This window comes from Rattus norvegicus, chromosome 9, assembly GCF_021556685.1.
Source record: "Rattus norvegicus strain SHRSP/BbbUtx chromosome 9, alternate assembly SHRSP_T2T, whole genome shotgun sequence".
NCBI classification, from domain to species: domain Eukaryota; kingdom Metazoa; phylum Chordata; class Mammalia; order Rodentia; family Muridae; genus Rattus; species Rattus norvegicus.
Genome location: NC_141542.1, coordinates 81,897,885 through 81,912,063, shown reverse-complemented (window position 1 = coordinate 81,912,063; position 14,179 = coordinate 81,897,885). Strand labels below are relative to the sequence as shown.

General features: G+C 40.8%; 1 protein-coding gene across 1 annotated transcript in view; it reads right to left on the bottom strand.

Annotated features, from left to right (window-relative positions):
- Positions 1 to 13,903, bottom strand: part of Pth2r (parathyroid hormone 2 receptor) — a 103,341-nt gene extending 89,438 nt beyond the window's left edge. Inside the window, 2 exon segments of the mRNA NM_031089.3 lie at positions 3,097 to 3,199; positions 13,619 to 13,903. Coding sequence (NP_112351.2) covers positions 3,097 to 3,199; positions 13,619 to 13,693 — 178 coding nt within the window. The 5' untranslated portion in view covers positions 13,694 to 13,903.
- Between the last annotated feature and the right edge of the window lie 276 nt (positions 13,904 to 14,179).

The window sequence follows — 14,179 nt, the reverse complement described above, 5'->3', positions numbered from 1 at the left end:
AAAAAGACACGTGCTCCACTATGTTCATTGCAGCCTTATTTATAATAGAAGCTGGAAAGAACCCAGATGCCCTTCAACAGAGGAATGGATACAGAAAATGTGGTACATCTACACAATGGAATATTACTCAGCTATCAAAAACAACGAGTTTATGAAATTCGTAGGCAAATGGTTGGAACTGGAAAACATCATCCTGAGTGAGCTAACCCAATCACAGAAAGACATACATGGTATACACTCATTGATAAGTGGCTATTAGCCCAAATGCTTGAATTACCCTAGATGCCTAGAACAAATGAAACTCAAGACGGATGATCAAAATGTGAATGCTTCACTCCTTCTTTAAAAGGGGAACAAGAATACCCTTGGCAGGGAAGAGAGAGGCAAATATTAAAACAGAGACTGAAGGAACACCCATTCAGAGCCTGCCCCACATGTGGCCCATACATATATCCCAATTAGACAAGATGGATGAAGCAAAGAAGTGCAGACCGACAGGAGCTGGATGTAGATCGCTCCTGAGAGACACAGCTAGAATACAGCAAATACAGAGGCGAATGCCAGCAGCAAACCACTGAGCTGAGAATAGGACCCCCGTTGAAGGAATCAGAGAAAGAACTGGAAGATCTTGAAGGGGCTCGAGACCCCATATGTACAACAATGCTAAGCAACCAGAGCTTCCAGGGACTAAGCCACTACCTAAAGACTATACATGGACTGACCCTGGACTCTGACCTCATAGGTAGCAATGAATATCCTAGCAAGAGCACCAGTGGAAGGAGAAGCCCTGGGTCCTGCTAAGACTGAACCCCCAGTGAACTAGACTGGTGGGGGGAGGGCGGCAATGGGGGGAGGGTTGGGAGGGGAACACCCATAAGGAAGGGGAGGGGGGAGGGGGATGTTTGCCCGGAAACCGGGAAAGGGAATAACACTCGAAATGTATATAAGAAATACTCAAGTTAATAAAAAAAAAAAAGAAATGGAAAAAAAAGTAAGATAGTATGTTCAAACACTAACAGATGCACTTCAATCAAGAATCATAGATCCATATATATATATATATATATTAAGATTATAACTGAAAAAGTCATCTCTAAGCCAGCAAAACCTCAGAACACAATAAGCACATTCCAATAAGACAAAAATACATGAGGAAGAGAGGAAAATAATATAAAATTAAGGTCAAACTAAAATCCTGTGTGACTATAGCTTACAATTTGAAAACAATGAGTGCCCCAATATACTGATACTATATGGAAAGAAGAAATTAGGGTAACTTTTAAACTTTCTAAATTAAATATACACCTTTTAATTCTAGGGTAACCACTAAAGAAATTAAGTGCCTAATAATTAGCTGTAGAGGTTAGGGAAGGGTAGAATAAAGAAAGCAGAAGTACAGATGGAGAGATGGTTCACAATCACCTATAACTCCTGTTCCAGGTGGTCTGAGGCCATCTCCTGAACTCCACAGGCACAAGGCACATGTGTGGTGGAATCCAGTCAATTCCAAAGAAGATTAGAGAGAAGAAATGGGAAGGAGGGGTTCTGGAGTTCAAATGAGATGGTAGAGTTAAATTCAAATGTTCCACATAAGCACTCATAATTAAGATAATTGAACTAAATTATTTATTTAATAGACCAAGATTATCAGAATAAATAAGGAAAAATTCATGTGTGAACTGTTTACATAAAATATTCCTAATTGAGTATGATAGTACATACCTTTAATCCAAGAATTTGAGAGGCAGAGGAAGGTGGATCTCAACGAGTTTGAGGTCAGCTTGATCTATATAGTGAGTTCCTGGCTGTATAGAGAAATCCTATCTCATAACCAAACAAAAAGAAGATATTAGTACTTGAACAGTAAACTTAGATGTAGGTAAGTTTAAAGTTGTGTACATTGTAGCACATTTAAAACATTTTTAAAGGATTGGAAAAGTTACACTAAACTATCAAAGCAAGAAATAAATTGTTGTTGATTAAATATTACTAATTTAATGTGAATGTTTAAGTATATATAATTTTAATATTCCAATTGTAAGTATCCATAGAGTTGTAGAAGCCTTGTTTATATTGATAACATGTTTAAGCACTAGAAATAAATTTCTAAACTTGAACATATTTAGTAACAGTTTCAAAGTATGTGAATTGAGAAACATTCAATGAACTTTTCAATGAAAACTTCACCATCATGCTATTATAAAAACATATATCTTAAGAAATAATAGGTCAAGTGATAATTCTCGATACAGGATATATGAACACCATAACTGGTGAGCTTAACCTGGAGGACCCGATAAAACACCAGTGGAAACTGGACCACATACATTCCTTTGAAAACCACATAGATCATTCATCCAGAATGGCTACAGTAAAGGTCACCAAGTCTCAACACACTTTGATAAGTCACCATCACGCAGACTACATCTTTTGATCATGATAAATGGAAAATTTTCAGTCACAGTTTTTGAGCATTTGCAAACCATGAACCAGTAAAGCCGATATTAACCTGAAAACCACATGAGGTATGGATAGCTATAGAGACACTGCTTTATTCAGTTAGGTGGGATTTAGCGGCCTCAATAAATCAACCCCCTTTTCGGACATGAATTTAGAAATAAGTAAGAGATGACTTGAAAACTCAGAAAGTGATACATTTTCCTGAAAGTTAAATTATCATTTTATTTTAAAAGTTTTTAGTAGAACGTGGCTTCAGGGCTGGTCTGAGCTGCAATCTCAAACCTACGACGAGATGGTATCCATAGGAGCTGTGTCTCCTCCTCCTCCTCCCCACTCACTGCACAGTCAAGAGCAAGCCAACACACTCAACCCGCACAATAGACAAATCCATAGAGCAGGCAGATATGCACATACCCAGTTGACATACTCCCAAACTCACTAATCAGAACAGTCCTTTCTTTCATAGGAGAGGAAGGTGTGTGTGGTAAAGAGACAGAGAGCTTTCTTCTTTCTACATACCTTCCACATGGAAACACAGAAGATGATTGATGAGAACCTCCCTAACAGTAAGGAGGACTCTTGTGATTTTTGTGCTGGTGAAGAATGCAAAGAAAAGACATTTCTTGGCATCATTACCTCCTTCTTGGAACTGAGCTGTGATGTTGAGTTCACATTGCATTTTAGCCTTCATAACAAGAACAATCTGCTCCTCTATAGTGATGGTGCCATCAGAATCCAGCTGTGGAAGCAAAGGACACACCATCATCCCCCATCATCTTAAAGGTAGGATAGCGCCCTCCTGATGATGAGATATTCCCAATCAAGCTAACAGAAACAGTCCCCCGTCAGAATACACTATTGTGATTCAAATATCCACTGTCTTCCATAGGCCCGTGAACTAAAGAAGGCTAGGTCCCAGATGATGGTGCCACTTGGGGACACTTTAGAACTTAACAGATGGGGTAGAGCTGAAAGAATTAGTTGGTCACCCAAGGTGGGTCCTTAGGAGTATATTATCTATATAACTACTTCCTAACTCATCCCTGCTTCCTAGTCTGCCGTGAAGTGAACATCTCAAAACAACCACAGGGTTGTGGTGTCGTGCTGTTTTACCAGATTGCACAGGATTTAAGCAACCATGCAAACCAAGCCATTTGAGACTGTGAGCCAAGATAAATCAGTCCTCTCTTAAGTGTGTTCTGTCTGGTGCTTGATCACAGTAATAAAAGGATAACTAATTCATATATCAACGCTTTTTTGAAAATTTTAAATGTGCCACCAGAAAACATAAGGAAACTCTAAACTGTAATTAAAAATTCATGTAACTAGAATAAATAATAAACAGTGAAAATACCTAGTACATTATCAGGACATAATACATCACTAATTCTTTCACAGCATGGCAGTTATGTTACATAGAAATAGAAGCTCTATCATAAAAATTATCAGTGAAAGCTGGATACAACATGCAACATGACTTTGGGTTTATTTGTCTATGAAAGAAATAGGTTACTCTAAATGATATCTACCTCCTTGCCTTAAAACTGGGGACTTTCTAATGGTAATATATGCACCCATGTATCCCTTATCCATCTCATCCTTATTTATTACTTTCATATGAAAATAACATGCTTTATGAAGGAAGAAGAGCACATACTATCAAGGACACAGAGTACATTTATGCAAGCGCCGTTCCTCACCTCAGAGTGACATGAAACTGATAGTGTAGCTAAAACATAGGCACGAAGCTTCCTCCTCAGTGTCTATAACTTGCATCCACAACAAAGTGCTACATTTAATAAAACAGGCAGTCATTTGTTCTGGGCAGTTGTGACCATTTGTGACTTGAAATAAAATTGAATTCCAGTGTCAGAGACCTAAAGTCTAAGAGAAACCCCTATTTGACAGCTCTTAGTGTTTTATGTTCCAGCATCTCATCAAAATACACAGCATAATGCATGATGTTTTCTTAGGCTTCTGCACTTCCTCATTTTTAATTATCTTCACAGTTGTGAGAAGCATTGATTGGGTATTTTACATAAAGTCCTTAGTTATGATGTATCCAGTTTTTGATTGAGACTGGCTTGAAGTAACATATTTAGAAATGGAAGACCACAGAAGTGAGGCACCGCTCATAAAGCACCATAGCAACAGCACCTAGAATCAATATGCTTCATTGTTGAAGTTAACCTAGATCTTTCCTTTGATCTTTATTCAAACATTAAAAACGTAAAGCTGATGTTCATAGCTTTCAACCTATATACAGAAAGAAGTAGGTTATAGGTCATATTTGGATGTCAGACAATAGCTTCTCAATTTATGTTTAAGTGAATGAAGTTTTAAAATAAAGTTTGAGAATTTAAATTATCTTAACTTAAAATTACCTTTATGCACTGCCTTCACTGCCTGATGAAAGATACAAAATATATAAGAAAATAGGTATTTTCAATGGCTGTTGCCTAGGGAATAGTTAGGGCAATGCTTCAGGACATGCACCTGTGTAAGATGTACTACTCCATCACCATTTATATCACAAATGTAATCTGTAGAGTGAATGCACGTTTGGTTTTAGTTGTGAAATTACTCAAGGTAGCTAATTAGATAAAATTGATAAGTAAAAATGTTTCAGTACTAGAACACTTCAGAAATGTGAAAATGATATATGATCAAACTCATCAATACTTTACATTCCCCATGTAAACCATTTTCAAAACTAGTATATCAACATTAATGCTGCTATTTAAGTGTGGTTCTTATGCTACTGAATCCCATGTTGACCTAATTTACTTTACCATTTGCAAGTGCTGGTTTCTTAGATACTCTCACTCCTAAAAGCCCATTTTTTTTCTGAACACCAGGGATATCTGACTGTATTCGGAGGCTGTCACCTGATGGCTTAGTTCTTAAAGTTTCTATAACAATTACTTCTCTGCAGCTACACCTGGAACAGTGTTGACAGCATCACAGAGTAGCATGCTCAAGACAGCTCAAGAGCCAAAACAGTGGCCCTCAGTTCATTTGCCATAATCTAACAATTTCAAGTTATCAGCCCCTCTCTCTCTCTCTGTCTCTCTGTCTCTCTGTCTCTGTCTCTCTCTCTGTGTATCTGTGTGTAAGAGAGTTTTAATATATAAAATCTTACATATCATATAACTAAAAGTATATATTAGCTTAACATTAACATAGATAGATAATAAATGGAGATGTAAACCATTTTTGTCTTGGACTCAGATTTAGGCAAAAAGAAAATGTATGGGTAGCCCAAAGAAATCTGAGTCCTTTATTATGTCAGAGCTCAAAACCTTCTACTGTTGCTCTGGGAAAAAATGAAATGCAGCGGTTAGACACATGCCTGTTGCAACCCAGTTACTTTGTGGAAAGATATGGACTCCCAAGAGGACTTTATGGAGCTCCTTCTGTTACTCATGGTGATTACTGATATGCTCTATGACCATGAAGTTCGTCCCATTTGGAAATGACAGTCAATAGGTACTAATATACAAACAATGTTGACCTAATTTTAGACATGGTAAATTGTCAAGGAGATCATTTCCTTCAGGCAGTTAGCTCACAGAATTTGAGATTACAGAATCAGGGTGTGGGCCAAATTATAGATGGGCACATAATAGCATCAATGGCCAATGGCCAAGCCATTTGTCACTAGTGCTACCCTGAAGCAACACATCTGCCATCAAGCACAGTTGTGCCATCCTAGGGGAAAGTAGAGACTAGGAAAACTAACATGGCTGATATCAATAAGAAATGAGAAGGTCAATTTTGAAAGCAATTAGTTAAAATCATTATTAATAATATAGTCACCAAACTATAAACTTGTATACAATAATGAAAATTCTGTACACCCACCATAGTAACAACTATGTGTGTTGATTAAGAACAGAAGAAAAACTTAGCATAAGAACTTGAAAATTAAATAGTCTTCTACAGTCTTTGAAAAAAACTAAAAGAAGCCAGTAAGGCTAGAGAGATCACTCAAAGTGCTTACTAGGCAATTGGGATGCCTGAGTTTGAATACCAGCACCGAGGCAACAAGAGAGGTATCCTATTCACACCTGCAACCATGGCTCTGAGTAGGGAAGGACCACCCCTGGGACTTGCCGGCTTTTGACCCAGAAGAGACAATGAAAGACCTGAGTCTAAGGAAACTCTGCTTCAAATAAAGAATCATAAAGGGCAGCTGACATCTAGAGGTTGAAAGATAGAGTTTTAAATTAGCTCAAAACTCAGCAACAGGATCTGACTCAGGAAGACAGATTGTTAAAAATTCAGGAGAAGTGGTTCAGACTCACTGACCCTCCCACTTATCACCGGATGTGAGTAAATGAGTAATGGGTTCTGTTCTGCCCCTGTGATGTTTGTTCAAGCCCCCATTGTGCCCTCCGGCCATTGTGTCCTGCAGAGAGTATTCCAGGAAACCTGCCAGCCACGCCTAACCAGATGTGTTTCAGAGGCAGATCCTCATCAACTCTGACAAACATTTACCCTAAAGGACAATCAAGATCTGTTTTCAGGAGAATGCTTGACCTTTCCCCTGATTTAAACCCTAGAGTCTTAAGAACAGTCCTGTGATTTTGAGAGTTTCCCCTTGTGACATTTTTGGTATTTCCTTTTGACATCCCCTCATCTCCTGGAGCTTGTGACTTCTTCCTTTAAAAAGCCCTTCTCCCAGCCACTCGGGGTTGACACCTCTGTCTCCTGCGTGGCATATGTGTCGACCTGGAGATCTCCATAATAGATCTCCGTAATAGATCTCCGTAATAAACCTCACCTTTGTGTATTACATCCAAAATGGTCTCTTTGTGTCTGGGGTCTGCTACTTCCTGAGACTTGAGTAAGGGTCTCCCTTCGGGGATCTTTCAAGGTGTAGCCAGAGGCATGCATCTCCCCACACATGTAGGTATACACTCAACAAAGACATAACACAGAGAGAGAGAGAGAGAGAGAGAGAGAGAGAGAGAGAGAGAGAGAGAGAGAGAAAGTAAGTACATAGATTATTTTTAATGCTGAACACAGGAGTGATGCCTTAGTTCCCACATTTTCCAATATAAGGATATGACTATCAGCCTTTGTGAGTGAAAGGAAAGAAGTCAAACAGAAATTATTCTTAGAATAGATCAGATGTCTAAGCAATTTAGTCAACAGTTCTGGGAAAAAGCGAAGGATTCTAAAAGAGAAAATCTATGTGTTGTCAGCAAAGTCAGATCCAAATGAGGGTAAAATGTTACACTGGCCAATATTGTAAAGTATAAGTGTTATTTGTGACCCAGACTTTTATACAGACTGAGAGAGAATACACAAGAGGTAGCAATTTGAGAATAAGACACGGGTTGGTTTCATCTCCCCTCCTACTGAACTGTCATCACTACAAATTTGTTTATGGCATTGACTCAAATTTAGAAGCATCTTTTTAAATATTAAACCTGATCTTTTGGGAAACATGGTCCAGTGTTTGACTTTGTCTCCAGGGATTCTCCCAGACTGGAGTATGAGAGGCACTCAGGGCACCTGCTGAGTTGAACTTTCATGAGTTGGCATTTGTATTTTATTAGGAAGGTACTCTCAGATTTCCAGAATCTACACAAAAAGCAAATATGATTTTGGTTTTAAATCATTGGTAAATTAAGATGCCAGCAGCCAATAGCTGGGGAGGACAGAGAAAGGAGAGATTTTAGGATTCCTGGACTTGGGGATGGCAAGAGAAGGAAGTGATCTCCACCATGCTTTAGGAGAGTGTGGAGAGAGGAGAGACACAGAGGTGTAGAGAAGCAAGGAGAGCGCCCTGGGCTCTGATCCAAGAAAGAACAACCCAGAGGGCTGCACAAATGGGTCCTGAGCTGCCAAGGGGAAACATAGGAATTAGAAGTGTACTGGCTGGTTTTATGTATCAACTTGACACAAGCTGGAGTTATTACAGAGAAAGGATCCTCCCTTGAGGAAATGCCTCCATAGGTTGCAGCTGTAAGGCATTTTCTCAATTAGTAATCAAGTGGGGAGGGCCTCTTGTGGGTGGTACCAACCCTGGAGGTAGTCTTGGGTTCTATAAGAAAGCAAGCTGAGCAAGCCAGGGGAAGCAAGCCAGTGAATAACATCCCCTCCATGGTCTCTGCATCAGCTTCTTGACCTGCTTGAGTTGTGACTTCCTTTAGTTATGAACAGCAATGTGGAAGTGTAAGCTGAATAAATCCTTTCCTCCCCAATTTGCTTCTTGGTCATGATGTGTGCAGAAATAGAAACCCTGGCTAAAACAAATTGGTACCGGGAGTGGGGTATTCCTGTGAAAACATGGCCATGTTTGGGGGAGAACTGTGGAAGGACTTTGGAACTTTGGGCTAGAAGAGCCATTGGGTGTTAAGAGCTCTATGGGATGATCTGTAAGAGTTTGGAAGATAGCATTGAGAACAGTACAACAATGGAGGCCTAGCTTGTGAAATTTCAGAGGGAAGATTAAAGACTTTTATCAGGGCTGTTGCTCCTTTTGATTGTGAAAAGAAGAGATTGTGATTAAGAAGAGACCAGCATCATTGCGGTGAAATCTTCCGGGAAGTGTTTTCTGAAAGCACAAAGAGTCTGTGTTCCAGAGATAGCCAAGGTTGTGCTATGGCTGGACTTGGTAATGTGTAAGAGTAACCCAGGTGGTACTAGGCTTAAAGGCATGAAAGGGTCATGAAGAGCAGCTGAGTCTCGGCACTGTGAGAGGCCATGGAAGGCCATTGGTGAAAGTGCCACCTCAGTTGCAAACGACTCAGTTGCCCAGGACTGAAGAAGTCATGCAGAGGAGTTGAGGTTTGACACCATGAAGAGAGCCTGTGAGAGGCTATTGGTGAAGCCTAGTTGCAGAGGAGGGCAACAGTATTTTGGAGATGTCAGTACCATGAGATGACCACCAAGAACAGCAGCAGCAGTGGAGTACAGGCATCTGGACCCGAGAAGATGAGAGAGAGAGAGAGAGAGAGAGAGAGAGAGAGAGAGAGAGAGAGAGAGAGAGAGAGAGAGAGAGAGAGAGAGAGAGAGAGAGAGAGACCCAGAGTGGTAACAAGAAAAAGAAAGAGAAAAGACAAACCAGTGTTCTTGCTGATGACCAACTCAACTGAGGCCAGAGACAGGAAAGTAAACAGTGTGTGGGTGTTGCCTGGGAATGTTAGAGATTTAGTTCCAAGAAATTGAGAAAATGGCTCAGAAATTAAAAATAATTTGATATATTACCAAGAAAACTCAAAGTATAGCTCCCTTCCATCTCTGCCTCTGGGCTACTAAGCTGTAGAGATGGCCCAGAGTTAGCATAGCCATTGGGAAATCCACCAGAATCTGCCCCCCGCCCCCCAGGGTCACCAGTTTTCCTTGTAAACAGAAGTTACCAGGCAAGAGTTCTGGTTGTTGATGGGAGGATTAAAGAAACCCAAAACACAAACAAAAACCAAAAATAAAAAAAAAAATTCCCCTGCCTAACTGCAACTGAGCTTATAGCAATCTGCACAATGGGGAGATAATCAGCAGTCACACTTCTGCTTGATCTTGCTAAAAAGAGTGCCCTAGCTGCTCACATCCTAGGGCTCTCCTCATGGCTCTATCTACCAGTGATGCCTCCTTGATACTTCCATCTCTTACAGCGCCCCCCAGAGGCTGAGGTGCACAGTACACAGTGACCACATGTGCTGATTTGTCCTCTCTCTTCCTTATTTCCCACTCACATTTCGCTATCCCCCACATGTGTTATGTGAGACATACATTTTTATCTGAACGTGTTTATACAGCGTGCATTACTGCTTTCCATTATATGTGTTTTAACATATGTAAATGGTATTTCCTCATTCGCCCATGGCTTCTCTGTCACATCTCCTGCTTTGTAACATCAAACTGGTGAGGGCACATTTAACCCCATTGCTTCTTGCTATGCACAGTGCTCCATTATGAACATTCAGGCTGTGCCCAATTCTAAAGCAGCATAGTCCTGCTTTGGTGCTCCTTATAGACCAAAATGTGAAATTCTACGGGCTACAACATATCAGGAGTGAGCATTACTGGACAGAGGGACTATGGGCACAGAAATTAGCTGAGCTGTGCTACCTTGCCCTCCACAATGGGAGCTCACAGCAGGGGATGGGAGCTCTGAAAGCCAGACTGTAAATGCTTTAAGGACAGCTATCTGCATTTGTACATTCTCTGACATTTCTCAGCCACTTTCCTCATGTATAAAAATGTAAGTAATGACAGCACCTGTCTTATGGAGTTCTTGTGGGAATTAAATGGGAGACAAAAAATACTATTATTGGACATTTAGTGACTGAGGAAATGGAGTCGTGGACTATTGTATTTTGACCTGCCAGGAGACTGCATCTTCAGGGTAGGTCAATAGAGTTCACAGACCCCTGTCTCACTGCACAAGAGGGGACAATTAAAATACAGAGAACCAGGTATGTGCACGAGGATTTACTGCAGGCAGACAGATATGAATGCAGCTCTCCAAGTTCCTGAGGCTGTTCTCCCTCCTTCTGACCCCTAAGAACGCCCACAGCAATGCTAGCACCCCATTCAGAGCGGCCACAATAAATAAATAAATAAATAAATAAATAAATAAATAAATAAATAAATAAATAAATAGAAACAGCACATTGGTCTCTGCTCACACCGTGTACTGTACAGGCTTACATACTTCCTTCCATGGAATGAGCTACTTTGGAAGTTTTGTCTAGACTCCATGATCTTCTATATCCACTTCACAGAATGAACGCTGTGCACAGTCTGACCTAGAGCCAGCATCACATATGAACGCTCTCCTGTTCCTGGTCCTTTCATTTTCCACAGACACCACTCCCTCCCTCAACAAGCCTTACTCCCCTATCTTCATCTCAAAGTCTCTTTCCTGAGAGCTCACTGGCATAGAAGAGGAAACAAAGTCATGTGATCATCTGGCTTTAAGACATGCACTGCCAGACTCTGTAATGACATCAGGGTACGAATGCATGGGTACTGAATTGTGCCTTCAAACAAGACTAGTTCTTTACAAAACCCATAGCCATCTTCATAAGAATTGATGAGCCCTGGTCTATGGTTCCTACTTTGTGATGTGAGCCAATGTCAATTGACTATTAAACATCTATTCTATACCAGTTCATTCTTTTTAGATGATTCTTATTTGGTATTTTTTCAATGTCTTATAATTTTTAAATATATGCATAGCTAGAAATATATTCATCATTCATTTTTTTTCAAAAACACCTCATCACTTATGCTTTAGCTAATAGAATCAATAGGTAACACTTGGATAAATAATACCCACAGTGCATTTCATCTCTATAATTCTTCCAAGTAACTAATGAAATTTCAGTGTATGACAACCACAAACTAAAGTAATAAGCTGAGTTACCAAATTTTTACTTTAAAATAGTTCAATATAGTTCTTTTAAGATGAAAACCCGAAAGTCAGAGGACATATAAATATGTTTAAAACTACAGTTTTTCTTTAAAGATTAAAAAATTAGTATATGATGTCATCACACTGCAGGCTATGAAAATTTGAATTCCTACACACACACACACACACACACACACACACAAACACACACACACACACACACACACTGAGAAGGGAAAGAAAAAAAAGACATCAAAATCAGTGTTAAAAAATAATTCCCAACCAGGAGGAATTTCAGCACCCAAAGACATCTGGCAATATCTGCAAATATTTGCTACTGTAAGGGCCAAGGGGGTGCCACTGGCCTCTAGTGGACAGAGTACAGAGCCTCTGCTGGATGTCCTGTCACCACAGGAGACAACCCCAAAAGAAATGGGTATGTGGCCCAAAAAGGCTGTAGTGCCCAGGCTGAAGGTCCTACTTGTTTTATTGAAAGCGAAAGGCAATTGAAACAATCTGCTCATGACTTCACAGTGATTTGTTTATTCGTTGTGCTAACTAACATCGTGAATTTCTTGAAAGCAACCTAGAATACTGAGTAAAAAGAAATGGTCAGAGCAGATCTGCTTACACAGGTAGGTAGTGGTTTTAACATAGTTTCCAAGGACTCATGAGACAGAAATGTAGACGACACCATAGAGATCACCAGGGTTCTATAACTCTAATGGAAATGTGTCATCCAATCTAGAAGGCTTTTCCTCACACATGTGTGCTCCTTCTGCTGTTTTAGGAGCGTCTTTCAAACTTAAGAGAACCTATTTTTAAGCACCCATTGTATGATACACTACTCATTCGTTTTTCATAACACAATAAGTCTGCATGAAATGCCCTGATCCTGCTAAGTAAGATTAGCATTTCTCAGGAAAGATACTTCCTAAAATTACCTTCTGATTCTATGTAGTTACTACTAAGGAAGATTGGGATTTTCTTCAACTGTATCTTTTGAATGATGATTAAAATTTAATTTGGTCATTTAAAGATAAGACATCATGTTAAGTACCACCGGAACACAGTCATGGGTGCTTTTAACTTTGTGGAAGGAATTTTTTAAAAACCAGTTGAATCTTTATTTGGCGGTCAATGTGCGCCCTCTATCGAACCGGACATATATAACCTCGAATATGCTTTAAACCACAGGACTCAAACCACAGAACACACACCACTGCAAGTATCTTTCCAGTTCGTTTGAAAAATGAATAAATAAATAAAACGATGAGCCTTACATATTCTACAACTTCAAAATTTGAGGATGAATTGTTCCGTGCACATTAAAGAGACCCATTGTGAAAGAACTCCCAGAAAACCCCTAAGCGACAGTGGCAATAAGAAAATTACAACCACTGCTATTCAACGTTAAGACCCGAGCTGTATTTAACGAGGTATTATTCTGTCTAGCTCCTTTGCTTAAATGCATGCTTCTGTATCAGAGAGAGAAACAGTTACACTTTTACGCTGTACCATCGATTCAAGAAGTTTTACGCTCTCAAATCCGATGGTGGATTGACAACAAACAATGTAGTGGTTGAAGCGAGTACCCTGGGGATTATATGGAAGAACAAAGTTCTTCCCCTTCCAGCTGTGCACTCCCGGATCCCTGAACGCCAGATGCTGGTCCGACGCCCTGAGCTGGGACCTCCCGCCTAAAGAGGATGTGGACGTGTGTAGTGCGGCGCGCCCTGAGCTTGCATCTCCGGCTGGGGAAGCAGGCTCCGGTACCCCAGCTCTTACCTGCGCTCCAACCAGGAGACAGCTACGGAGAATCAGCCATCCACAGATGTAGGGTAAAGCCTCCAGCCAGGGCATGTCCAAACCCTCCTAAGGCACAAGCAGTCGGTATCCCAGACTAGCTTACTTATCCAGTATGGACCAAACTTGTGATGGGGAGCGAGGCGCCGCTGGGCAGCTGGAGGCACAACCAGGACTCTCGGGGGTCTGGCTGCCTGCGCCCGGAGTCTGGGAATCCCGGTCCTGAGGGCTCTGGGTGGTCCCGCCTTCTACGGAGGACAGCTGCGGAGGACCCGGGCGAATCTTTTAGCAGTCACTCAGTCTGCAACCCAGGAGCTCAGATGCCTTGCGATCCCTGCAGCCAGGCTTGACTCTTGATGTGTTTGCTTCGCTGCACTGGGTTCTGAGTCCTCAGAGGAGTGGCCCAAAACTTTCCTCCTACCCAGATGCGCACTGACCATCTGCCACCAAGACGCCAGTGTGACAAAGGCTTCCGAGGCCTGTAGGGTCAGTCTCTGCAGCTACTCACTGCACAAGTTCTCTGATTCATTTTCTCCTCACTAC